Source organism: Acanthopagrus latus, chromosome 9 (genome assembly GCF_904848185.1).
Source record: "Acanthopagrus latus isolate v.2019 chromosome 9, fAcaLat1.1, whole genome shotgun sequence".
In the NCBI taxonomy this organism is placed as follows: domain Eukaryota; kingdom Metazoa; phylum Chordata; class Actinopteri; order Spariformes; family Sparidae; genus Acanthopagrus; species Acanthopagrus latus.
In genome coordinates this window covers 25,087,920-25,115,561 of record NC_051047.1, presented here as the reverse complement: position 1 = coordinate 25,115,561, position 27,642 = coordinate 25,087,920, and the positions used below count along the sequence as shown (strand labels likewise).

General features: G+C 42.5%; 2 protein-coding genes and 1 long non-coding RNA gene across 9 annotated transcripts in view; 1 reads left to right on the top strand and 2 right to left on the bottom strand.

Moving 5' to 3' along the window:
- The window catches only part of pcbp3 (poly(rC) binding protein 3), a 78,279-nt gene extending 62,149 nt beyond the window's left edge, over positions 1-16,130 (bottom strand). For all 5 annotated transcript variants that reach the window (XM_037109188.1, XM_037109184.1, XM_037109187.1 and 2 more), the window contains exon 1: positions 15,841-16,130. The gene's annotated coding sequence lies outside the window, so the exon portion shown is untranslated. The remainder of the gene's footprint in view (positions 1-15,840) is intronic.
- LOC119025539 overlaps positions 1-27,642 on the top strand; it is a 68,652-nt gene that overhangs the window by 31,725 nt on the left and 9,285 nt on the right. The window contains exons 2-3 of one of the 2 annotated variants that reach the window (XR_005076844.1): positions 8,517-8,603; positions 23,549-23,681. This is a non-coding gene — a long non-coding RNA (uncharacterized LOC119025539). The remainder of the gene's footprint in view (positions 1-8,516; positions 8,604-23,548; positions 23,682-27,642) is intronic. The other variant, XR_005076843.1, reaches the window with a different exon arrangement.
- The window catches only part of col18a1a (collagen type XVIII alpha 1 chain a), a 77,846-nt gene continuing 76,447 nt past the window's right edge, over positions 26,244-27,642 (bottom strand). For both annotated transcript variants that reach the window (XM_037109180.1, XM_037109179.1), the window contains one exon: positions 26,244-27,621. In XM_037109180.1, coding sequence (XP_036965075.1) covers positions 27,408-27,621 — 214 coding nt within the window. In that variant the 3' untranslated portion in view covers positions 26,244-27,407. The remainder of the gene's footprint in view (positions 27,622-27,642) is intronic.

Genomic DNA, 27,642 nt, shown 5'->3' with positions numbered 1-27,642 from the left:
TTTCTCATCTCAGTTTGGGAAGTGAGTGCAGTATCCTCCGCCAGCAGTCGGGGGTCACCCACAGCTCGCTGTTGTTTTGAGAGCTGCACAGAAGAACTTTGTGTTATCAGCTGTGACAAGCAGCTCATTCAATAAATCAGGTCTCACCACCAATTTATTCCGAGATCGGCAGTCAATCACGGCCCGCTGAATCAATTTTATGAGCTTCCTTCAGATTTACAGGCACGAGCCTGTTCCTCACTGGAACAATATGTATCCCGCGAGCACGATGCCCTGTTTGTGAAACTGTGACTTTAATTGAAATTTGTTCTTTTTATTTCATCTGTTTCCATCATTCGTGGTGTTTTGCATCATGAGAACCATCTGTTTCTGACTTCTGATACTCGAACAGAAATGAGCTTTGACGATATATCACTCGAGAGAGTTTTTCTTGTCTTCAATGAAGACTGAGACACGAATTAATGCGATTCATTAAAGGACATTATCAATGTTTTTTCCCCCATTATATCACTCTAATTATAGTTAAGCTTATTGCTCATTGCCAAATGAGTAACATTAATGTAATGCCTCCAATAGAGGATATGAGCCTTATTAATCCTGCAGACGTCTCCAGCAGGGAAGAAGCAAACTTCCTCTTCGCTCCACTAATGTCCAGCCTGAGTATTCATATTTCAGTATTTCAGATTAAAGTGAAGCAGAGTTCTATAATGTGCTTTATTAGGCTGTCTAACACATCCCAATTCTATATAAATACACAGTCAGCCAAATGAGTTTCATGCATCATGAGACAAGCCCCCCCTTATTGTGCATGGAAATTGCGCAGCTGTTTTTCCCCTTACCGCTACAATTTTTCTGCAGATGAAAAGTGCCAGCTTTAATAAATCTGATAAATTACCAGTTGCAAACTGTTGACCAGTCAATTTTTCTGACAGGGCGTATTACCTGATTTCCTCCCTTTTCGTCGAGACATACTGCAAATTGAGTTTGATTGCTCCCCAAGGTGGCGAGTTACACGTTTAATGATGTTGAACTAACTCAGCTTTCTTCTTCTCTCTCCAGTGGATCAGCTCACGTGAACGCAGCCGGTAGCTCCGTTGTTTTTTTGTTTTTTTCCTCCTCTAATTCTCACACACAAAGGAGCCATTATTTTACAGTAGTCACATTAACAGCTATAATTACACTGGAGCATCAATTAGAGGATGACCTCTGTGGTTTGTGATCCCTTAAAAGCTAAAAGTCTTTGGACACGAGCGGATTCAAGCCACACTCGTGCATTATTTCATTAACTGACAATTGACTGCCACAAATAGTGGAACAGTTTTGCTCCAACTCTGCTATTTGCAAGCTGCTGATTTAAAAATCCCCATCGCTATGGGAAACAATAACCTCAGAGTTGGCAGCCAACATGCTGAAAATGGCAGGGTACCCTAACCCTAACCAGGTCGCTAACAGTATAAATGTAAACAAGCTAGCAGCCATTACCTCTTCCTTTAACAGAATTTATATTATGCCACCAGGGCACGCCTCCCACAGGCACAAAAATATGTCCCGTCACTCGTTTGCAGGGCTAACAGTTAACAGCTTTGTTATTTAATGCTTTACCAGGCTTACAATTGGTGCAGCCAGACTTTTCTCCAGTGTTGACACAGTTCTGTCTCAGACGACGTGAGACTAGAAACCACCAACAGGATTAAGACTTGTGCCACCACATGCTCTTGTGCACAATATGAACATGAAACATGAGTAAAAACATTGCTCCTTGGCGCTACTAGTGGTCAAAAGCTCCACATGGGACCTTTAACACACAGACATGTATTCAGATATCAGTATAACAGTGATGAGCGACTACTGGTGATATATTTCATCCCTGCAGAATGATCTCCCCCCTTCAGGCTGTTTCAGTTTTCACATCTTGCCCAGAAAATGCAAAAGCACTTTTGGTTATCCATAAATAAAGGCACGACCTCCGAAATTGTCTTGCAGCCCCATGCGGCGTTCTGACCCTTTAGCTGAGGTCCCCCATTGCTAAATGGTAGATAAAATACGATAAAAGACTGTTTGATCATACCACATTAATGAGGTCAGCGGCTAAAAAAGACCTTATGACAGCGGTTTGGCGCTCTGATGTACATGCAAATGAATGGAGCTACACATCAAAGGTAAAAAAAAAAAAATGTCTCCAAATCCCCAAAACCTTCACGCTGCTCGCTGCACACATGAACAGATATTAGGAGGGTAATGTGCAGATTTACAAATACAGTAGTTATGCATCAAGTGTGTTACTGTGCGACTGTCTTAACAACTCAGTATGGAGCAATTATACACCACTTAAGTAAAAGAGCCAATCATATGTGATATATAGCTGTAATGTGTATGTGTGTCAGGGGATGCCTAATATCCTGCATCGTTAAGCAGCATTTGACATCTTCACACCTTCAGCGTAGAGCCTTTCCTTAACACCGAGACGACACTGAAACACTTTGATGTTCCAGAGTCTTTAACCACTTAATCCCAAAGTGAGAGGGAGAAAAAAAAAATTTAAGAATCTCCTACATTTCAGTGTGGTTTGTGTAGTTTTTTTCCCCTCTCTGCACATTGTACACAATCACACACAGACCCATGTGTATACATTTTCGACATGTATAGACACACATACTGTATAGAATTCCTTTGCAGCCTGACATCCGTGGATATTTCAAAGAGCTCCCCAAGAGTTTACTCAACCAGCGAAGCTTAATGCAGCCCATCAAGTAAACGCAGTGAAATTACCCCAACAAGTCGGAGTTACAAGGTTTTTCAAACGGCAACAGCAGTATGCTCATGTGTGGTGGAGGGATCGCGGGGGGTAATCGTGATGTCATACGGCTCTCCCTCTTGCGGAACGACAAAAGCGAATTAGCCGATGGATCAAGTTCCATCAAATCTGTGCGCGTGGAGATCACACCACGCTGGTTAAATAATCTGCTTCCACTTTGGATTCGCCTGCAGGGAAACAGATTGCGGCTCAGCTCGCGACGAGCTCTGCAGAATGTCAGAAAAAATAAATAAATAATTTTTTTTTTAAAAATCAAGGGTTATGGGGATGTTCTTGGATGTTATTGTGCTCCACAACAGAGGATGCATGTTAGCAAAATGTGAGTGATTCTGAAAGTTTTGTGTCCGCTAATTAAAAGCAAGTCTGCACCTGATTCTTCCAACAAAAGGGGGAGAACGATCGGGTTCAGCTGTCTCAATTACTGTTGTCATTGTGTGATGCTGATCTGAAACGGATGGCGTCGGCCTCAAACGGGCCTGCAAATGTCATCTGGTGACAATACGTGACAGAGAGGAGATAAGAGGACGAGGTAAATGGCGTGCACACAAGAAAGCGACGACTGCAAGGAGGCAGGAGGGAGAGAGAGCCGCTGTTGCACACCGGGTCTGGTACAATATCTGAGCAGTTGCACTGACACAGTTTCAGTCTTCCATTAAATGAATAATAGAGGAAGAAGGGAGGGTTAAGAGCATTTCCTCTTTCCTAATGTGGAGAGAAATGGAAGGCAGGGAAAAAGGAGTGCAACAAGGCACAGCTGTACAGTGACGTTCTTCAGACGCTTAGTTTAACAGAAGTCGTCGCACATTTTCGGCAGAGTTTCAAGGCCACCAGACATCCAGATGTTGCTCATTAGAATACATGATGGAGTTCCTAAATGTGTCCCCTGGGCAAAGGGCTGGTGCTCTGAAATTTTTAGTGATTAATGAATTAGGTTGTACATATGAAGAGGTGGGCATGGGCTAATGGGATTTTAAGTTCCACTTTCTCAGACCTCCCCGTTTCACCGAGGCTGTCAAACCCACTACCAAAGACTCTGAGTACACACCAGTGGCAGCAGCCCAGGGAAGTGTTTTCTCAAGCTCCTGAAGCACTCGCCCGCTTTTCTACATCTGCTTAAGCACACTCGGCTGGGTTCTCGCTGACTTAGCAGCCTCTTCTACGGATGCTTTGGAAGCTGCACCAGAAAAAAAAAAGATATATATATATATATAAATAAAGACGGTGTCGTGCAAAAGTGTGTCAGGGAAACAGAGAGCACAGCTGTACAATACTTCCTAGGAGGAAGGAGGATGAGATTGTAAAGAAGAGACACATGAGAGAGTTGGAACGTGTCAGAAATTAAAGAAGACATTCTGGAAGTTCACAGCAGGGCAAGCAGACGTGTTGCTGATGCAGTGAATGACCTAACAACTGGAACTCTGTATAGCTTAGTTCAGCTAGTTCTCCTCTGAATGTTCTTATCTTAAAGACACTTAAATGTTGTTTTATTGCAGGATATTTGGATGTGGTCCAGTTCCTCGCTGAGGTTCAAAATGAATTCAGATAAAACAAAAAAAACAAAGATCTATCCCACATTTATGGTCTGGCTGCCTTAACAAACAGGTGTATAGGACCAAAAACATTAAAATGCAGATCAGTGTTGGGCCGATAGACAGTAGTACTGTCAATTGTTGATGGTTAACTGAGCCGTGTATCTTCATACTATAGTATGAAGAGAGTGCAAAGTAGTGAGTCCTCCCAGGGTTGCCGTAAGAAAGGAAGGAGTGGCTGGCATTTGTGACGTGGGAGAGAAAATTAAAAGTTCATTGCTGCTCAATGCACAACACGTCTCCATGTCCAAGTAATTATTTTCTTATCAGACCTGCACCGTAGGACCTTAATTACTTCGCCGGTAGTGTTGCTTCTCTTCTAAAGAGATGCTGTAGTCTTTCTTTCAACCATGCTGTTGTGTTTTGTGCTTTCCTAGCTTGGCTTCTGCAGTATAGCTAGCCAGCTAATTTTGTTTTAGAGTTCCTGAGGTTGAACAAAACTGAGTTAAGAACATGTGGTGTGAAGATGAAGATGAATGTTAGACACTCGCCAGGTAAGCATGTGATCTGATCAGACTCACCTCGCAGGTCACGGGTGCCAGTTTTCTCAGCTGGGTGAGATCAGTGACAAGGGGAACCTGCTACCTGAGCTCATATTCAAATCCTGCCTCACGACAACTCTGAGGGGACATGCGACCTCAAATTCAGCGATAATATCATTGTCAATGAAGATGTTTTACTGTGGACATCACTCGAGCCTGAAGTTAAAGGCCCTCTCTGGAGCCTGTGTCTGGTTTGTCTGTTCTAGGCTACCGTAGAAACATGATGCAACATGGTTGACTCTGTGGAAGAGGAGTCGCTCCCTTTGTAGATATAAAAGTCTCAATCTAAGGCAATGACAACTCAATGATTCTTAGTTTCAGGTTTTGGATATTCTGCCCCTAAATCCTACACACTGGACCTGTTAAATATGGCTGAAAAATAGCACATTTACTCCTGTTTGCCTAACTACAGTGATGAGCTGTTATGTGGCAGTTTACGGCATTTAAACAAATGGAGTTAAAAGCTGGCGGGAAACTATCGAGATGAACATTGAGCATTTGTGGTTTTGATCTTGTCATGGGATTTGTCGACAGTACCAAAAATATGTACGTCTCATCCCTCGTATGCACTCTTTCATTGCACACGTCTTACAATAGCAGCTGAATCACTTGGTAAGAGTCTGCTGTGTCTGTTCCTGCCTCGGCCTCCAGCTGGGGCCAATCTGTCGGTCAGGTGTGGCTCAGTGGTGGTAGCCAAGGCCTCGCCAGCAAGCTGGGAGTGCACACAGCCCAGATAGTACAGAGAGGGGCAGCACACTACAGAGCGGCCCATAATACACAACAGATATACAACACGTCCCTGTGACAGTTCATTGTTTCCATTATAGAAATGCTTGTGTGTATCTGTAATGACATTTTAAATGGAAACACAAACAGTTTTGTGTTCCTGAATCGACAGAAATCAGAATAACCTTTCTTAGTGCAGTAAAATGGAACCGGATCAGTGATGCAGAAACTGTAATGCCAACACGGTGCATATACGGGGCCAGAACAGGGCTGGTGAGAGACGTATTTCAGATGACAGCTCCCTTTGCATTAAGCCCTCACAAGCCATGTCAACAAACACGTTTTAATTTGCTGATGACAAAGCAGCACTTTTGTGTATCTGAGATATTTTGACCCCTCCAGGAGGACATCAGACAAACGCTAATGCATTAAAGCCCACTCGAGGGACTTTCTTTGCGGTCCACAGGACAATACACAGCCTGGCTACTGCTCGCCAGCCACATCAGAAGTTGCAGGCGAGGACCCTACGTTGGGGGGGGATTATGTCTAAATAAAGCCTCGGCAGTGTATGAATCACTGTGTCACTGATCCCCTCTGCTTCCCAGACAACAGGTTTGCCTTCTGCAAGCTGTCACTGGCTTTCCACTCTTTCAAATTAAGAATAAAAGGGAGAGAGAGAGAGAGAGAAATCGAGACTGTGTGAGGGAGGGAGGGGAGTTGACGTTCATCACTCGAGTGCCGTGGCTTAGCCTAAGAGGCTTGAATAATCAGTATGTTAAGCTGTCAGGGTGTGCGCTCGCACCTACCACGCGCTTACAAACTCCTGGGCGCTTTTTAATCAAGCAAAAACGCTGAGAGGCAGTGGCGAGTGCCAAGAGCCCGGGCTAAGAGATGAGCTTTAGAATATCTGTTACACTTTCTCCTGACATCACCAGACGTGCGTTTCTCCACTGTAAGCCACAGACGTGTGTGTGTGTGTGTGTTTTTTTCTTTTAAGAAGACACGGTGAATATTCAGCTCGCCTTTATTTAATGTGAATCATCACATTCAGCGTAGCAACTCACAGTACGATTCTCTGCACATGCTGCAAATGGATGCAGATTCACTGTGAATGAAGGTGTAATCTGCATTGTTTTGGGTGAAATTAAGCCGTCTGTGCATTTTATGTCTTGTCATGACCCACTGCACTACTGTCGGCAGCAGCTGCCAGTGTTGCTCAACTGTAACAGATTTTGAGTTTGATTTTGACATCAATTACTAAATGAAAGATGTCACGTTCAGTCCTGGCTCGATGAGAGAAAAAAAATAAAACATTTGGAAATCGTTCTCCAAATACGGCACGCACCATAATTCAAGATAAATAATTTTTTCTAACTATCATTTATTCCAGCAAAGAGCTGTCTGAAAGTGCTCTTGAAAAGTCTCCCCAAGTGGTGCATTCATGTGCAATTGGACAGTTTGAGAAAATGATGTTTGAGCGAGGCTAGGGTTAAAAGCAGCGCTGTGTTACAGCTGATTCTCAGCACTCACATGTGGATGCAAATCAACTCTGAGAGAAAAACATATGTTGTCGACTCAGGTAGCGTCATCATGAAGCTAACCGTTTTTTGTTTTTTGTTTTTTTTATATTAAACATATCTTGGAAGTCAAATTTAACAAACATAACATGCTCGCACATCACCAAACCAAGGTGGTGATGATGGGAAACATCACTAGCAATGACAAAAATGCAATCTGTGGTCACACATCTGCTTGTTAGATTTAAGAAGATCATGGTTCACCTCACCTTGCTTCCACTGTCACCACTGACGATTGGCTTCACACAGACCCAAACCCTGATCACCTGAGTGAAGAGCCAATGAAAGTCCCATGTATGAACCTTCCCACCAACCCTGACCTTTATACTCATTCTGTCCTCCTAGCCGTCATTACTCAAAAGGCGAACTCACCCATTATGCAGCTCAGACACTGAGTGACATCGCTGGAGCCACAAAGACTTAATACCACTTTTTTTTTTTTTCCTCACATGCATTAGGACTCACTTGTCCTGTCAACACACTTGTGTAAAAATGGTGAATGTACCATTTCAGTCCCTGCCACAGAGGTGATAGCTTGGTTGTTGACCCTGAGGGAACCAGTTCACTCTGTAGCAGCAGTTCACAGGACAGTCAAATGTTTCCGAACCCCTGATACTGGCAGGTGGGGCTGAGTCTGGATATTTCTGTAACTTTCAGGAAACCGACAAGCTGACATTCACACCCACGTCATGAAAACAGACAAGAGCCAGGGTTTGAACGTCTCTCTCTCTCTAGCTCTGAATCCTCAGTGGTGTTCGTCTTTCACTTTTCAATGTGAACAACCAACTGCTAAACTGAATGAATGAATGCCTTCCAGATGGACTGAAAAGGTGTGCTGTTACTACAATCTTTGAACAACATCACGCCAGCATTTCACTTGATCTTTCATACAGAACAACTGCAAACAACTTTTAATTTCCGACAAGGTCTTGTGAATGGCTCTGAGCAAGCACAACCCAACCCTTAGTCTTTCTTACAACTATCAAAAAAAAAGATTTTAAAAACTAACAAAACAAACACCTGGAGCACCCAGACAACCCTCCTCCTCCGGTGTAAAGTACAGTGAACTCGACCGCTACACTTAGAGGAAACCCCCTGTTATAATTCATCATGTAGCCCCTATTATGAAAGCCATAAACCAAAACTCAATTGGATATATACATAATGATATACATGACTACTATACTCCAGCAGGATGGAGGTCAAACATGCAGAGATACAAAAAAAAAACCCTGCTGGGGTCTCATGAGTCTTATTCTGCCTGCAGGATGGTGAGGACAGATTTGCCAAACGCTGCTGCAGGATTGAATCTCTGCAGGGATGGTGGGAGTGGTCGGAAATTCTAAGTGCGCAGGTGGGTGCAGGATGTTAAAAACAGTCCCACGCAGATCGCTAAATAATTAATTTGCATTACATGATGCAGGCACAACGAGCAGGTGCATCACGCATCTCCATCACAAGCTGGATTACAGGAAAACAGCAGACTCCAATATTAACCATGGCTTCATTTACTTAAAAGGGAGATTTTGTGCAATGAAATTGTTAAAAACAAAAAAAAAAAGTGACGGTAGAATAATTCATGGCATGGGTTGAAAACATAACCCCATCATCTGAGGTCAGTGACAACATTTCACGTCTGCCGGAGCCCTACGTGAACTCTGTCAGCCCTTCTTTCCGTTGCGCTTAACAAATGTCAAACACATCTTCCATTTGAATCCCCTTTCAATTAATGAATTTTCCATGAGCTCACATCTCAAACACCATGCTGTTTTCACAGAAATCACAGGAAACCATCACACCTTTCCTGTTGTTTTTAACCATGCAAAAAAAAAAAAAAAACCCAAAAAACCTCTCGGTACAAAAAAACTGCCTGTGCTCGCAGGCGGTGATGTGGATCTTCAGTCAAACTTTTGACCTCTGATTCAGCTCGATGACATCAAAGCCAAAACACGATCACAGTCCGGGGGGGAAAAAAAAAAAAAGGAGCTATTATACGAATGTTTCAACACATGTCGGATTGGATCCCAGCCTGGCTCATGAAGGAGCACATTTGACCTTTAATCTAATAAAAAAAGAGTAACAGCACTCTCCTCCATGGGTATGTGCATAGAGCTCTGATCACCACGGCTCTCTTAACTCCAAGCCAACAATAATATTTTCTTCTCACTTCGCCACTCGAGCCGGTTCTAAAAAACCCCCCCATATATTAGCGGGTATAAAAATAGCACCAACACAGGGGGCAGAGGGGCTGCCTATTTATGACCATGCTTCACCACCCAGAGTGAGCAGCAGGGAAGGCTAAAGCTCTATTCCTGCTCCACCTTTTTTTTTTTTTTTTTTTTTTTCCTTCTTAACCCACAGCCCTTTTTTTTTTTTTTTTTTTCGATTCAGACTCTGCATCCTCGGATTGATCTCGCAAACCCTCCAATAGCTTAAATTACATCAGCCGGTGGCTTTCTGCACAGAGACAAAAAGGCCCATGGGTTTTCGCAGATCATAATTCTCTCCGATAGATTCAACTTCTAAAAATGTGCCACGTTCAATTTCAGCCTCCGGCAATGCCTCAACACCCCCGCCCAACCTCGTATTCTGTTATGAATTATGACGCACGATAGATTGTTTTTTAAGTTTACAGCCGAGCTCGGTGACAGAGAACTGCTTACCAATCGAGTGAGGGTGAGGGAGGGAGCGCGAGGTAAAAGACAGTCGATGGCTGCAGTTGTGCAGTTTGCCATGTCAGTGTCTGATCAGCTGCATGTTGATCCTTTGTTTTACTTTTTCTCCGCAAACTGAAAGGTAAAACCCTTCGACAGTCATTCACCTTCACTAGAGTTTGTTTTTTTTTTTCTTTAAAAAAACAACACGCTGTTTTCAGATCAAACCGTAAAGATTGGTAATGAGTGCAGGAGTCCATATTGGCACAGCTTGTGAAAATTAGCATAGCAGTAGAAAACAAGAAATCACATTCCAGAGCCTGTAGAGCACTCTCCAGCAATCAGTTTATTTGTCATTATAATGAAGGTGGAAAGTGTTCACCTAGCAGGAAATGCAAGCTAGGGAATATATCATTCCAGCAAATAGATTGGAGTTTGGATCCGGGCGATGGCAGGAAAACTCTGGCAGTTTCAACAAATGCGAGCAGCGAGCGAGCTGCAGCAGTACGAGTAAAGTAACAGAGCAAGATTTCAAAGATTTGATAACCTACAGTAGTTTTTGCTACTATGCTGAACAGCTGCTGTGCTCCTGATGGTGAGATTGATGAGGGCGGGAGGGACGGGAGTGACTTTGACCTCAAACAACCGGGGTTACATAGAGGTCTTAATGGCAGTGGGTGTTGTAGACCTTTAATGTATTTTCTGTTTCACAGGCTTGGTGGCTTATATGACACTTTGGGTCAGTGGACGGCCCGACCAGCCAACCAAGTTGAGTTGGGAAGGAAGCTGATGAGACAAATACTTAACTGTCTTATAAACTGAACCTTTAAACAATAAATTGTATTGTTAAGCTGTTAAATATCCCTTGATAACCGCATGTGAGGGGATCATTGCTGATTGGCTGATACATATTAATCTTGGAATTTCTTTAACACCCTAATGTCTGTAACGGCACCAGAGTTTGAGTACAGGTCCAGTTCTAATGCCTCAGCACGAAACTGTTAAGCAGATGGAGATAAAGAAAGACTTCTGGGCATCCATTACTGTGAAAGGATTTTTTTTTTTTTTTTTGACTCTACAGAAATATTCAGAGACGTACACATCAGACGGATTCTGGCTTCAAACACTTTGACTTAATTTGCTCATATAATAGGTTTCTTACTGAAAAAAAAGAGAAGGTAGGAGGAGTAAACTTAGATAAATGCAGCTCAAAGTGGCACCAGAACCAAAAGTCTTCATCTGCTATAAGTTGTTTAACAGATTATTCATAGAAAAGTATGACACATCCTCAAAATGAGTAAAAACTGAGAAAAAAGCAGAACAGGAAACTTCCTTTATGAGATAAAATGTGACGTTCAAATATTCAAAACAACCGTAAAGCTTTATCTTGTTATTCAGTGACATATAGTGCTCATATGGTCTGAGTTGTGTTAATATTTCAAAACATTTTGTGAACCACAAGTTGTTTAAGACACAAGTTATTCATCACCACATTGTGGTCGTGATGTTGTTTCATTCGTCTCATTTTGCAGCATCACAATCTCAGGATTAAACTCTGTCACGTGCAACAGTTTGATAAATGTGACAATGATGTACACTCAAAGAACGGTTTACCATATTTTAATTCTGATGGCAGGGAACTTTAGGGATGTTTTTTTTTTTTTTTCTGTAAGGATAAATGAGATGCCAGTGTACAGTTATTTTTCGATCCCATTTACTCTGAAGTCAGCATCCGACAGCCCAAACACACTGATTCCTCTGCAGCTCTTTTTGTCTGTGTCCATTTGCCCTCCATCACTCTGCGACAGCCACCAAGACAGCAGCCAGTCAGTGTCGATGGCCTCGTTCACACTGATCCAGTCTCTACCCCGGCAACTCCCGGCACACTGTGTGCCCTGAGCCAGGCCAGCGGGAGATCCGGAAAGGCTCGAAAGGGCCAAGGCACAAAGGGCCAGCTGCTTGCAGAGCATTGGCTTTACATAGAAGGAAGCAGGGCTTACTGAATATACTGGATGCATGTGATCCATCTTTTTATAGTGTGCTTGTTCCAAACGGAAAATTAGCGGTGGAAACAGGAACACACTAAAAATGAATTAAGAGGAAGAAGTTTATAAAGATAATCGGCCGTGATCAACCGGTGAGTCGTGTGCCATCTTCTCCCAGTGACTTTATCCGAGAGACAAAAACCTGTCCGCTCACATTTCACGTGCTGCCACTTTCATTTCCACGATTTGCTCAAATCAATTCCCAAACCTCCCCAACACCTTAGTGCCCCGCACTGACATCTGTGGCATTATGTGACGCCAGAGTGTAAAACTGCTCTGACACGGTGCGCCACACTCATTGTCTGCGCTAACTGCACGCAGCTCAACTTAAGCTCAGAGCAGTGGCTTATGAAGGCATGCAGGAGTGTGCAAACACATCACGAGGCTCATAAATATCTCGTCCTACAAGGGATTTCACGTATGCATTCTTATGAGAGCTTACGCTGAAAGAGTGGATGTGCAGTAAGTGCATTAACTGTGGGCTGCAGAGGAGCTGCTGGGGAGGAAGAAAATAGATGCTTGGAAGGCAAGGCCAATTTATTTTCTTTCATAGTTCTCATGGTAAGTTTTATATCTACAGTGACAATCCTTAAATATAGCTGGACTTTGTGTTCATTTAAAGAAATGTGTCCATTTCAGAAGCTGAAGTCTTAAAAGTGTAAAATAACTTTTTTGTGTGAGGCTATACATCATCTGTTGTTCTAAACTCAGGTTTAAAGACCTCGTATCAACATGCTTTTTGTGACGACACATGAAAACGAGAGGGTTAACATGTGGAGGATGTGCAGTCGTGACTTTGCTTGAGTATTTTAGCTGCGAGCCCGCTGAGCATCTAAAAAGGCAGCGCTCACAAACAGCTGCGTGTTCCTTCAAGAAGTGAAGACACCCAATTTACACGTCCCTAATAAACTAACAAGCCAACACCTGAGCGGATGAATATGTGAACGCGGCCAGCTACATCATAAATATGCTCTGCATTGACATATTTATGGTCGAAAACATCATAAATATGCTAACTCAAAGTGACGCTTGGAATTAAATCTAAAGCGTCGAGGATTTCAGAATAAAAGCCTTGCAGACAGTGAGAGCTGCACTCCCTCGAGACAGCCCTGTTGGAAAGACCGTCATTCCCAGGAGGCTTTGCCACAGATGCTGCTCTTGTCTTAAATTAGAACGTCATCATCACAGAAGGAAAAGGTCAAAGAGTCTAATAGAGGAAGCCTGTTTTTTTTTTGTTTTTTTCACAAGCAAAAATAGTAAAAACATGCACATTCAAATGTCCGACTTTCGATTGATTGGATTAGAATAAAGTTGTTTTTAAATACAATCTTAGGGCTCGTGGATTTGCAGATATTTTGAGGAATGTAGGTTTCATCAAAAACGTAAACTAGATTGACCCTCAGTAGAGCGCATACCTCCGCCAAGGCCCGACAGTCCCCTTTAATTCATGAAGCCCAATACAAAATCTGTCATAATTTAACCAGCTCTATGATCTTCATTGAATTGTACTAATCCATCGATGCCAGATGTTCTTTTCATCAACATCCATGCACTGTTGCTTGACAACTTTTGCAAAAATTGTTAAAGAAAGTGAGAAATATCCTGGATCCGTCCTTTTGTCTGGACCTGAACCGAGAGTTAATGAGGATCTATTCAGGGCTGATACACATCCTCCATCTACGTTTGGTGGAAATACAGAGGTTTCATCTAATCCTGCTGAGAAACGAACCAATCAACAAACAAACGGACACGGATACAAAGAAAAAACATAACTGTCACTGGTGCTGTAAAAATATAATTAAGTAGTTAAATGTTTGACTAGTGATCATCCAATCCAATGTCGTGTTGGGAGCTTGAAAAATCTTGTATTTATTGGAACTTGTGTTCAGAAATCTACCAAAATCTAATAGTTGATAATGTTTTGCTCAGTGCCAATATTTTAAAGTTTAAGCAAAACATTAAAGGTGATGCTAGTTTGGCAGTAGACAAGTGGTCCGCTTCAGCGAATCATCATCAACTTAATGCTGATTACACAATTTAATGGATATAGAAGAATGAAACCATCAGTGTTTACATTGGTTCCCTTTAAAACCTCCTATCACTGTTCTGTCTGCCACTGGGCACAGGGTCACCCAGCAAAATGAAGGGTGACCGGTGATCCATTTTTATCGCAGACTAAATATTTGAATCGCGTCATGTTATTTACAACTTTGTTGTTGTCTTTGCGACAGTGGTTCCAACAGTAACACCACTTGGAAATCCAAGGGGGGGAAGTTGTCTGTAATTTTCTGTCATTTTTGTATTGTATTTTTTGCTCTTATAATACATTTATCGATACAAAATATTTAAACTTCAGTACTCAGTTTCTGCAGTACCAGCCACGTTTTCAATTTCCCGCTCTCCTAACAGCGAGTCGACACATGAAGCGCTGCCTACATAGTCCCTCCTCCAGAAGAAAATTAACTCAGATGCTGTGATTAACACCCAGAACACAGTAATTGTTTAATTTATCTTTTAACAGATATCAGAAATGTTATGGCCCTAATGTTGCGTTAACTTTTCCCCATGGTATCGGATATGGTGTCAAATATCAACATATTTCACTGAGGTTAGAAAATTCAGTGTTTTGACAAAACTACCTTACGCATAAAACCAACAACAACACATAGACGTAATAATAATGATAATAATCGAGAAAAACAAGCTCCTGCTGTAGGTATCAGCAGACATCCAAATTCAGGTATCAGATAGGAACTGAAAAAAGTTGATTTTCACACCTCTATAATATGTGATTAACTCTGATTAACATATTTCCTTGTCAGCCATTTTTAAACACACACCTCCTCACAAAAAAATAACCTCCAAGGAAACAAGACACCACGTCCGGAGAAGCACCTTCTCAGCTGTTGACGTCGTTGTAAGGCCCAATTTCCAGATATGATGGAGTGGCTTTAAAAACTCTGGGCTGCCAGTATTGATGTCTAAAGCACTTTAACAGTATCTCCGTCTCCCTCGCAAATACACACACATGCACACACACACTCCACTTCCCCTTCCTGGTAAAGTACAGGATGTGCGGATGAAGAACTAAGCAGTTTTTTTTTTTTTTTCTTCTTCCCTCCTCGGCTGTTGCCAGGAATGCTTTATGGGCCATGTGAATATTGGAGTTCTCCTGCCGGAGAGATCGCTTGATTCAATCAAGCAAGTCACTGCCTCGTAAAGTCATTACACTTTGTGCAATGTCATGCGTTCTGCAGCCAGTGGACGGTCCTGTGTTCTGTCCCGGCATTAGGGGAAGTGGCCTAGCAAAAAGCACGTGTGCCTGGTACGTCAGTGCCTATAAATAGCTGTGACCAACTAACGTAAACACTTTTTTTTTTTTTTTTTCAGAAATCAATTAGAGACGCATCTTCCGTAAACAAATTACAGCATGTTGTCCTTGTCAACTTACGCTCCAGGCAGACTTAAAAATAAATTTAAAAAAAGACTTTGTCTCACTTTCATATTGAATTCGCACATGCTGAGAGCCAGAGGGTGTAAGAATGCAAAAGACAACAAGATGAAGAGATTGCATGGTGGGAGGGGGGGAGCTGATATCAGGGTAGAATATCAGAGGAGGAAGAGAAAAGATCCAGTGACCTCGCTGATATCATCTCCCGCAACTGTGTCACTTTTTCTGAGAAGGAACACAAGTGCTGCAGGGAAAACTTTGAAATGTGCACACAGGAGAGACAGAGAGGCAAGAGGGAACAGAGACAAGTGAGTGTAAAGAAAATAACAACAAGAGCACAAGAAGAAGAAGAAGAAGAAGAAGAGGAGGAGGAGGAGGAGGAGAAGGCAGGAAGTACTTTTTGAAAGCCTCAGCGCAAGGCTGGAATAAGCCGAGTCTTACCTGCTCAGTTGTTTTGGTTGGCGGGACGGAGAAGTGAGGAGAGTCAAAGGGTCCCGGGGTGGTCTGGGTGGTAAGGGGGGTCTCGGTCTGGCTCGAAGCAGGGCTGGAGGGTGGTCCAGGAGAGGGGAGGAAGGATGGAGTGACAGGGAGCAGGGAGACGGGGAGGCTAAAGGGGGGAGAAGAAACGCTGCTTGCCTCTCCCTCCCTTACTCTCTCTCTCTTTATCTCTTTTCTCCCTCCAACATACACACACACACACACACACACACACGAGCTCGGAGGCAGACACCAAAACCCCGAGTCACTCAGATAATAGGCAGAGAAAGAGTCTTTACATTTACACGCTCTGCCACAGGGGAAGGATGGGGTGAGCTCTCCTCCCACTCTCCTCCAGGCAGCCAATGGGAGGCGGCTCAGAGGTGTCCAGGCAGCCAATGGAAGTGGCAGCAGCCGGTGCCTTGCCCCAGCCAATAAGTGCAATAGCTCATATCCAGTTGAAATAATTAGAATATGGAAGGAGTCGTGAAAAGCCTCCCTTTTTTGAAGGACAGACCGAGCCCTTGCGCTCCAGCCAGTGAGTGTGATTTAGGGCTGCAACAGACATTAGAGTGATTAGATTCCGGGCCACTTAACCCAGCACAGTATCACTGCACGCTGCTCTGCAGACCTGGCAAGGGAAAAAAAAAAAAACCCTGCTGCCAGACAGCAAGAGAGGCTTCAGTCAGCTGGAGTTCGAGAATATTACTCATGGACGGTCAAACGAGGCACGCATGATGATACATGCAGGCATGTGTTCACGTTCACAGGCTACACCCACATAACCAGTCCCCTTCTGTCATGTACAGTTCATTTATACTCCACGTTCAGGGCTCAGCTTTTAATGGGAACTCTTTGTAGCTTGTACCAGCTTTGTATCACTGCAGTGATGGTCGTATCTGCAACTCAACAGTGGTTAACTTTTCTGCATTTTGCAAGCAAAGCCTCCTGTAGAAAAGTCACACAAAACATCTTTTGCATTAATGTGGGCTGTTGCATTCAATTGGCAATAGATATATATATATATTTTTTTTTTTGCTGCCACATTCTCAGGTCAATACTGATTGAACTGTGTGATTTAGAAAAAAATCAGTGTGTAGACTGGTTCACATGGAACAGACCTTTCACCTCTATTCAGACAGATGTTTCTCTGGGTTGCTTTATGCAAGCAAACCCGTCTGCCACTGTGCAATCAAAACAGGAAGTGGCGTTGTTTTCCCAGTCATGATCCTCAGATAATGGTGAAACAACGGGAGTGACTGTGGAAACTTCACACTGCAAAAGAAAAAAAGGACCTTGTGTTCTAGTGGGACATGAGACGGGTTAAAACTGCCCCCTCTTTCTTCTAGACCAGTAATTAAATTATTAATCCAGCCAGGTGTTTTACTCTTCACACCTTTTCGTAGCACTGAGATCAGCGTTTCCAGGCTTCTAGCTGCAGCTGTGTTGCTAATGCTGTGTTTGTGACACCTGTGCCAACAGTGATGCCACAGGGAAAGTTGTTTATTTCCATTTTAACTACAGGTTGTACTTGCACGATGTTGTTATGCCCTCATCCACGGACACAGCATTTAGTCATGGCCCTGCCTATTTCTGCCTAGAATGCTTTTTATTGTACAGTTTTGCTGCAATAAAGAAAGCTTGCTAACCGAAGCGACCACCATAATATGCTCGTTGTTTGCGAGAACAGAAGCTTCTTTTCATTGTGTATTTCTCATCTATTAAAAACACGTTCTCGAGTACTGTTTCGCTGTAATACCAGATCGTTTGTTACTAGATGGTCGCCGTATTGTTCCCCTTTTCAAAACAGACAATGAGCCAAAATGAAGCACCGCCCAACTCGCAGGATGTTACCCATCATGCAGCAGGGTTGATTTTGTTCTGGTGTGGCTCGGTGCATTCTGGTTGTTCTAGGTTTTCTTCCTCTTGAGCAAAAAGGAAACACCACAGTCCCTTTTCTCTATTCTCTCTGATTGTACAGCACCAGGTTCAAAGATAATTGTTGGACCGTCTTTCCAGCGTTGAAATCCTCCTCTAACAACACTGAGCAAAGATAAAGAACACAGTGTTGTTGCTCGTGGCTTCACGAAGGAACATACTTCACTTCCACAAGTCTTATTTTATTTCCCTCCCTCCCCCCACACCCAATCGATGGCTCTGGAAAGCGCCCAGCTTGATAAATGATCAATGGCGAACTGTCAGGTTGAGGAATGAAAGGCACATCACCATCCCACTCCTCATCCTGCACCGGGGAAGTGAATGAAACACCGGCTATAATGTTCCATCAAAACCAGTGCAAAGACGCAGTACTTTTCCGTTGTTCCTTTTTGTCAGCAAACGCAGCACGGCGACTTGCTGAAAGGTAGATTTTCAGAGGGATGGAGGGAATTCTCAGGGGCAGCCAGCTGTGGGGGGATGCAGGGTTTTTATATAGTGCTCTGAAACTCTGGGTTTCTATTTTTTTTTTTCTTCCTAATGTTCACGAGCTCCAACAATAACTTCACTGTGAAAGCAAGAGTCCCCGAGGAAAATTCTCTTATTCTATTATTCTTATTTCTAAACCGCTGTTCAGCAGGGGCAGGGGGGGCTCCAGAGCTTATCCCAGCATGCATTGGACAAGAGGCAGGAGTAAACCCTGGACCCATGTGGGCACTTGAGTGTTTCCAGTTCACCTGTTTTGAGGTGCGGGCATACATACAAACTAAAAACAGCAGTCAGCCTGTGGGTTTCCAGGGAACACTAGTAATTACTAAAAGTGTATAGAACAAAGGAAGAAGTTGTTTTCTTTTTTGCTTCACCACAAGTTGTCGAACTTTCACCTAAAGAGGCTCAACAGTGTCTGTAGCTCTTTTACCATTTTCAGATATGAATTTCATAACATTGCTGGCTTCGTGTATCTGATAAAATGGCTTGATGGCCTTCTTCATAAAACTATCTCTGTTATACCACAGCAAAAAAAAAACCCAAAGTCCTTGGGATGAAACATTGCATAACGTTTTACATTTAATTAAAGGAGATTTCCTGTATGTTGTTTGTAGACATGTTTTGGTATGTTAATGTTCATATTTACTAAAAGTTCTGTAATCAGTTCTGCAGATCACCTCAGCCTGGAACACAATCTTTACAGGCAACTCGACTGTCAAAGTTACGTTTACTAAAAGTGCTTTTTTTGTACACTGACAGGCATTACAGAACAACTCCTGTGTAGAAAGAATTGTACTGTTTTACAGCAAGATCTCTTTCTAACCAGAAACTAGAAAGTGCATTTATTGAATACGCAGGAAACTTCAGCTTAAATTTTTTGCTGTTTTTTTTTTTTGCGTTAGATATTATAATCAAGTGTACAGCTTCAACTAAAGACAACCTTCATCATTCATTCATCTACAAGTTGTTTTCTGGATTGATTGTTTGGTCAGAGAAAAGAAGCAGTTTCCCAGAGGCCCAAGGTCAAGTCAGCAAATTGCTTGTGTTGTTTAAGCGGCCGTCAAAAAACCTGAGGACAGTCGCCAAGGAGACGGAGCAAAATCATCAGAAGTCAGACGACAGGACGAGAAACAATTTGCTGCTTTTGTTCAAAGAATGCATTAATTGATAATCAAATTGCTTTCTGTTGTCTGGCTGTCAACTAATCAGTGAATCAGAGAAATGATTTCAGTTGTAATCCAGTGAAGAATATATCGGAGTACTCTTGAGGCAAAGCAGAATGTGCAGTTCATGTCTTCAGTGTGTTTGCAGATTGAACTTTCTGCTGCTGCAGCCGGAACGTAAATCTGACAGCATTCAGTTCAGACCTCTTCACACTGAAGCAACTCAGGCACTTATTATAACGTCAGACCAACATAGTAAAAATCCCCAGAACATTTATGTTCAAGTGCACTACAGTAACACTGCTAGTAAATGTTTGAGAATAAAAGTCCAGAAGATTCTCTGTTCAACAAGAAACACATATACGCTGTACACACGACTCAATCACACCGAGCCGTGTGATTAGTTTGGGTTAAGTTAATGAAATGATCAGATTTAATGTGTTAATTCTCCGTCGATGTGTATGTGTCGAACCTGCAGATTATTGCATTACTCCCCCTGATCGTTTGCAGGGGCCCTGAAAATCAATGAGACTGTCAGTACGCGAGTGCATTATAACATGGTCGGATATGCACAAGGCACAAGTGTTGCATCAAGCTGTCAGTTTAGCGGAGAGTAAAAAAAAAAAAAATCCTGAAGTTTGTCTCTTCTCTTAAAATCGATATCGCCAGACAGCAGATGCCTGAGAACAAAAAAAAAAAAGAAAAAGAAAAAATCCATTCTGGAGTCTAAAATTGGACATAAATGCTTAATTCATTCTCATAAAAAATAATTTCACGGGTATTCATAATATTCTACATGATTTTCCCTCCCCTTCCTCGGTAGCATCCACACAACACAATGATTGTGAATTATCTCGCGGGTGTGTCGACGGCGTGCATCACAGCGTCTCCTGACAAATCCAATCAGTACGGAACGCGCCGTAGAACGATCTATATAGCGGACCAGGGGTGGGTGGTGGTGGTGGGGGGGGGGTCACACTATCCAAAGGCAACACTGTAATTTACAGTAGCATAGATTTACAGAGCGGGGGCTGATACGAGCCCTCGTCTGCGTGTGAGTGGGAGAGGAAGAGACATAAAAAATTCATTAGAAGATGGAAGGAGATGTCACATCGAATATGTAGCCAGCTGCAGTGATGACCGCGGGTAGTGAGCTGTGTGAGGGTGGTGAGGTAGCTGTGAGCCGGCGCTGCGGAGTCGACCCGGGGGAATTCTAAACGATGCCATCACTGAGGTCTCGATGCAGAATAAAGAAAGCGTGATAAATAACCACGGATATTTGTTTTTAGCGGTTATTTAGGAGTTGATCATGAAATGAAATCTCGTAAACGCTGGCTTTAGGATGTCTTTATGGATGAAAAAGTACCAGATGGTAGCTGTGGAGCGTTCAGGAGCTGTTGTGTTTCGGCTCATAATTTTTTGGGGGTGAGACTTCTTCTCCCTCGCTGCTGTGACATTTTCATCTGGAAAAATACATAAAATATGCATCAAACCAAATGCACAGGCGCAGATCTCATTAATAAAATTGTGTCAATTATGGAAGAGGAAATCGGTGAAAGAGGGGGAAAAAAAAAAAGTGTTGGCCGGCGTGGTGAGTCGTGATCTGTTCGTGTCCGTAGCAGCAGAGTAACCCTGAAATATTCATCCAGGTGTGCCTGTGGGGTCTAAGGTGTGCAAGAGCCAAAGCAAGAAGTGATCAGATGTTATTTAGAGGATTTGCCCACGGTCATTTTGTGCATCAGCAGCGCAGGTCAACTGGTTTAGTCCACTGTTGTCTGACAACATAAGATGGCGCAGGTGAGCTGCATTAAACATCTACATGCTTGTTTGTTGTTGACAGATCCTTAATGATTTACAGCAGCATCATGTGTAGAAGTGTGCAGCGGTCATTACGCTCAGCATTAGATACAGATATGGACGAGCCTTCTGTCTGGGGGGACGGTGTTGCCAAAACTTCAAGCGAGCAAAGACCACAGAAGTAGCAGAACTTTTTAAGGAGAGGTTCTTGAGTTTATGCTTTAAAACACGTGTATGATTGTCACAGGGATGAACAGTTACCTCAGATCAGCCGGGAGGAGATTGGACAGAAACTGACTGTGAGTTGGACGGTGGCGAAGGAAAAGTGAAGTCTGTGTAAACCTCTGAGCAACTTGGTGATGGCCTGTCGAGGTTGTATTGCTCAACGTCAATTCCAGTGTGTATATTATCTGTAATAGACTTGTATCTATTATCGTACGTAACGGGAGCATATAGACGCAGTTACAGGAGTTTGAAAGTTTCGATCTTGGGTCCGTGGCTGGATTGGTTGGTTGTGGTCCAGGAGGAGCATTAATTTGCTGCTAACTCACATTTCTTATCTTTTTCTTGGGTGTGCCAGCTTTAGTTTTAGGTGGCACAGGCACATCGGTGGCCGAGCAGCTGGTCTGTTGAAAGCATCGTGTGTCCCTGAGGACTGGCTGACAGGAGGCAGCTTTACCTCGACTTCAAAATTATGCCTCCGAAATTCAAATGTAGAGATGATAAAAGGCATTAGAGCAACATACGTGGGTCGGTGTAAAGGTGAGAGCAGGTATGATGGAGTGGTCAAAGCCTATCTGCACAATGCCAGGAATATCCACTCTGGATAACATCCCTCCTCATCAAATATTAAAAGACGGGAGGGGGGGAAAGAAAAAAAAAAAATAGACGTAAATGCCAGAAGATTCACAAGGGGATTTAAAGACTGGGAGACCGTTACTCATTATCTATCTAAATGTCAGTGAAATGTGAAAGGCTTGCAGTCGGCCTTAAGTACTTCAGGCACTACACAAATGTTGCTTCGGGCCTCCTTATTACCCTTTCATTTGATGGGGAAACATGTTGGTCTAGTTAGAGGCAGAATGCATTCAAATTGTGATACTGGAGGACGCGTGCCGACGATTTATGTCAACTTTAGTGCACCCTTATTTTGCTGTATATGAATGCAGATGTGTGCATGATCAATAAGGCTGCTCTCCTCTCACATAAGGAGGTCACAAAACAATTCCCTGCTAAGTAAAGACGCTGCTGGTGCTCTGAGATATTGTTAGATTTGGGTTAATGTGACAGCGAGTCAGCGGCCTCGGCTAAACACAGAGCAGAGATCTGACAACTGTGGCTTTTTGGCGACCGCCCCGATCGTAATTAAGTCCCCCCCCAACCCCCGATATCTGGTTGTCACCTTGTTGTATCATTAACCGGAGCTGGATCCTTTCGCTGTACTTAGTTATTACTTAGCGCCCACTAAATATAGCTTTCCCCAGGCAGCCAGTGTGATAGCACTTTCGCAGCAAAGCCAGCTGTGGGTTATTACATCCCGACCACCCCCCGCCCACTCTAACCTCGCTCAGTCAAGAAGACTTAAATGGATAACACGCCACTCACTGAGTTTTCTTTTTTTTTTTCCTCCCTCGAGATTTACTCAACAACAAGGACATTGAGGAAATGGACATCAGAGTTATGATGCTAGTTTACTTTTCTTTCAAACAGGGACACTGCAGCAAAACTAAGCCCCCCCCAACACCACCACCACCGCCATCACCACCCTCCACAGTCAATTAATATAAGCCTTATAGCTTTTCATAAGGCTGCTCAGCGGGTTGAGATGCTTAAGAGGCAGATTTGATGAAATCGAGTGGGAAGTGACCGTATTTACTGATTATTTTTAGGGAATGCCGGCGTTTTATCACACACACACACACACAGTGGGTGCAGACGCTATACTTGATTCTCAAATGACATGCCAGTACAGATGATCCTGTCAGACTCCAGATATTTAACACCAACTTCAGGATGAGTTGAGTGAAATGTGGAACTTCAGGAATAAACTCACCCCAGCAAAGTTTTACTGTCCTCTGTGTTCAAGTGCAGGCGTGTTTAGTACATATCCAGGAAGACAGCATAAGAGAATGTAATTGACATTGCAGGTCATAATATGATATATTGTGCAGATGTACTTAAAAACACTGAATCTGTATGGATGACTTTTTTTTTTTTTTTTTTTTTACATTTTCTGGTGACTAGAATATGAACCCTCCTGACTTTGCCGATTTTCTGACCTTTTCTAGTCTTCCCGTGACCGGCTTTGCTGACGTTTGGTTGGACTGGCGTGACATTTGGTGCAGATATCCGTGAAGCCCAGAGGAAGAATCTCACTGACTTGCTGTGATCCTCTGACGTTTCGTCGCGTCCCCTCATCAGGTCAGCATTTCTCTTTGTCCCACACTTTGGTTCCGATGCCGACCCACAGAAGGCCTCAGCTGTTCTGTGTGTTTCACGCTCGTGAACGTGCTCACCAATATGAAACACGGTGGAGACCAAAGTTGCTTATTCAGTTCTGGACAATTTTACATGTTTATTTTTATCTGTGTGCTTCCTGTTGCATTTAGACTTAATAACACACTGCTGCTCTGCATACCTGACTGTTGTTCCTCAAACTTACCTGTGGCTGTTTTCTTTTTTCTTTTTTTGTTTCTTTTTGGCATTTGATATTCAGCTTTCACCATACTCTATTTTTAAATTTGGATGTGTTAAAATAATGGCACAGAAAACCAAATGGAGACGCTATAACTCTCTCCTGTGGAAACTCACAGCATGAACACATCCTCCACAGCCCTGTGGTGCAAATACGAAGGATTGTTTTTTGCTTGCAAGTGCAATAAAATATCATGATAATGTATATTTATCTTAAAATAAACTTAAAAGCTTTGCTGATGCAGCATTTTATTATACAACACTATAAATTGTTATGAGAGCCAGTAATTAAATATCCTGAGATTGAAAGTGTTTGGGCCACACGCCACACCGTGATCATCTCCTGCGGTTTCAAAAAGTTGTCATCACCACATGACCAGCAGTCACAAAACTGCCGCTGATGCTGACTAGCAGGGAGGTGGAGGCCTCTGAAGGGCTCCAGTTAACACATTATATCTTCTTTGTTTGCCGGCTGGTTGTCTGGCAACCTCACATTGAAAACACCCCGAGGAAAAGAATAATGGTCCCGCACAAAACTCCCTGCACAGCTACAAGTCATCATGTTTGTGCATCTACAAATTGAACAAATAAGATTAAAATGTGTTCATTAGTGAGCGAGAGAGAGAATTTTGTACTCGAGCTGCGCAATTTATAGAAATATTGCAACTGCAACGCACAAGCTGCATATTTTTGTATTATAATACAGCACTGTTGTTCTCCAGTGATGCCCTGGGCTACAAGTCTTGTCTCCAGATGTAAGAAAACATGTTTGTTTGGTGCAAATGGCAACAAATGTCACATCATCATGATCTTTATAGTTTTTACAGTGAAAATAAAAATGCAGAAATGATCATTTATACTAGTTGTTTATCTTATCACACTTACTGTCAAACATTATCTCAAATATGATTCTTCTTTTTTTAGACATCATAAAGACTGGAAATAGTTTGGCTTGTTCAGCACTAACTAACTATTTAATAGACTTCCAATGTTCATATCTTATCCTCAGCTAGAAAGTAAATTAGTATCTATGGAACTGATATTTTGGCAGAAGCACAAAGCATGAAGGAGTCTCTGATCTCTGAGGGTCTCGACTTCCACAGCAGTGTGAGTGAAACTGTCTGGACTGACCCTCGACCTGTCAAGGATGAGAAAAGGTCGCCCAGCAGCTCAGGGAGTTCTGCCTCGGAAACCAGAAAAAAACCTGTAAATTCCGTGTTACAGTACCTGCAGATTTCACTGATATGAGAGCTGGTTTCTTTCAGTACATAATGTAGAAGAATGTCTGAGACACTGTGGCCATTATCTTCTGCTGTATTCTGTGATTTATCTCATTATACCATCACATCTGTGCCAGTTTGCGGGAGTGATCTCGTCTCAGGGCCTCGTATTAAGAGATAAATAAGTTACCGTCCACTGTCACCACCTGGATGTGAGAAGCTCTCTCTCGGGCGGGCACGTCATTCTAAAGTGACTGCCAAATTAGGCCAACTTTGAATAATTCAAATTAATCTTCTTAATCAAATATCATCTTGAAACGCCTCCTAACTTTAAAGAAGAGATTTAAGGGGATTTCATAAGCCATCTCCAATGACTGGTGACCTAATTCAGCTCTCTTTTAAAATCCACTTTACTTGTGGACCTACAGCCAACGTGCTCATGATTGCCTGGTAATTTCATTTTTTTTTTTTTTTTTTTTATGTCAAACTCAGGAGCAGCGTACTGGTGTCCTAATTAGTGAAGAGTGGAACTCATCTCCCAAAAAGACACATTGAAAGCAGTGGTTTTGTGGTTGTTCTGTCACATAAGGTGGGAGATGGAAAGTCAATATATATATGACAAATAGATATCAGCAATTCTGTAGTTTCGATTTCATGGTTAAATTGAATTAACTCACATGTGTAGATTAACTGTGAAGGTGAACAGAAGATGTACGAGCTCCTCTCATCAACACTGATTTGTGGTGGAGTCAGTGCCACCAGCAACACGTCATCGAGGAGGACATAAAAACCGGTGGTCGCAGCAGCTGAGTGAAACATACGAAGGTCACGGTTGCTGTCAGAGGTCGACAGCAGAGCAAAAAACCAAAAAAAAACACCTACGTACAGTCCGTCACATTATTGTTGTAGTTGAAAATGACTTTTTATTCAGTGCCTGGGAGAAACAGTACAGCACAATTTTGTTATAAAAATGGAAATCCACAGGTTCAGTCATGACATCAGTAGCACTAAAGGTCCAGGTTAATCTCTGAATTCGATGCGAGGCTACTGCAAAAAAAAAAACTGTCTCTGTAACATACTGTTTTTATTTATTTTTTTCCTGTCCCCCCCACATCCGTGACAGCAATCAGTCCAACAAAGATTAGCAGCAAACTAATCATTTTCCAGCTTACTCACTGATAGGTTTTTAATAAAGTGGTAAAAAAAAATCAAAAAAAAAATCATCATTTTCAATTCAAAAGGCTCAATTTCAGCTCGAAGGAGTCTTGCCCTCTGGATGTGGGATTATTCATTACAGTGGTGTCTGTGTCCAACAAGGTCATTTAAATTTAGCGTGAAGTAAAAGCAATCTGAACGCACTTGAGCAGAAACGGCTGTGACATTTACATATTTGTGGAATAATGAATACAAAAGAAGTGGTTCATTATATGAGCTTATTTTGTAAAAAAAACAAAAAAAACAAAAAACAGTCCTGGTTTGTGTACTGAGGCACAGATTCAGATCAGAAGCTCTTTTAAGGAAGAATTAAATGGTCTGCGCTGTGTAGAATAAAAATGAGGGTGTCACGCATTTATTTTCATTTTCCAATCATTTTTTTTTTTGTTCTTAGATAACTTCATTTAAAAATAAATATCTAGTATCTTCTTTAAATTTTTAAAATAGTCTTTAAAAAGTTTGCTGCACCCCGTCATAGCCCACAATTCTAACAAGAAATTGGAAAACAAATGGTGGAAATGATCAATACCTAAAAAATAAAAACAATAACAGGATGGATATAGCATTATTATAAACAGTTTCAAAAGGTAAAACATTGATAACGTCAAAAAAAAAAATAAACAGGAAAATCACAAACGACAAACATGTAATATACAGAATTCTTTTTTTAAAAAAATGGATACGATTTGAGAACGCGTTTAGCTTCTCCGCTCTCGTTTCACCCCTTGCAGAAACTATGTGCCGATGCCCCCGAGAAAAAGGACCAACACCCCCTCCGTTCGACCCATCTCTTTGGCGTTTGTGGAGGGGAGGAGCAGACGATGCAAAGCGTCGCTGCCAGGCAAAGAGCCACAGGGCCAGTTCATCGACGCCACATGTTCACAAGGCGTGTTACCAGGGAATTTAAAAAAAGTGTTTAACTAGGGCCCAGAACAAAAAAACAAACAAAAAAAACAAAACAAAAACATGATAAAAACAAAAAAAACAAAAAAAAAAAACAAAACAGGATGGACGGGATTTATTTTTTGGAGTGTGTTGTGAAGGCGTTCTCAATGCAGAGGACGATGTAGGAGCCGGAGCAGCTGGTGGAGCTTTGCTGCAGGAGGTGGCCGCTCTGTAGCGACGATGCCAGACCGGTCACAGCGCGGTCGCCTGCTCGCCACGTCTCGCAGTAGTGGTCTGTTTGCCGGTGGCCTTTGTTGCTCGATCCGTGCCAGACCATTTTCTCTGGCCTGGAGGGGAAAAAACAGAAA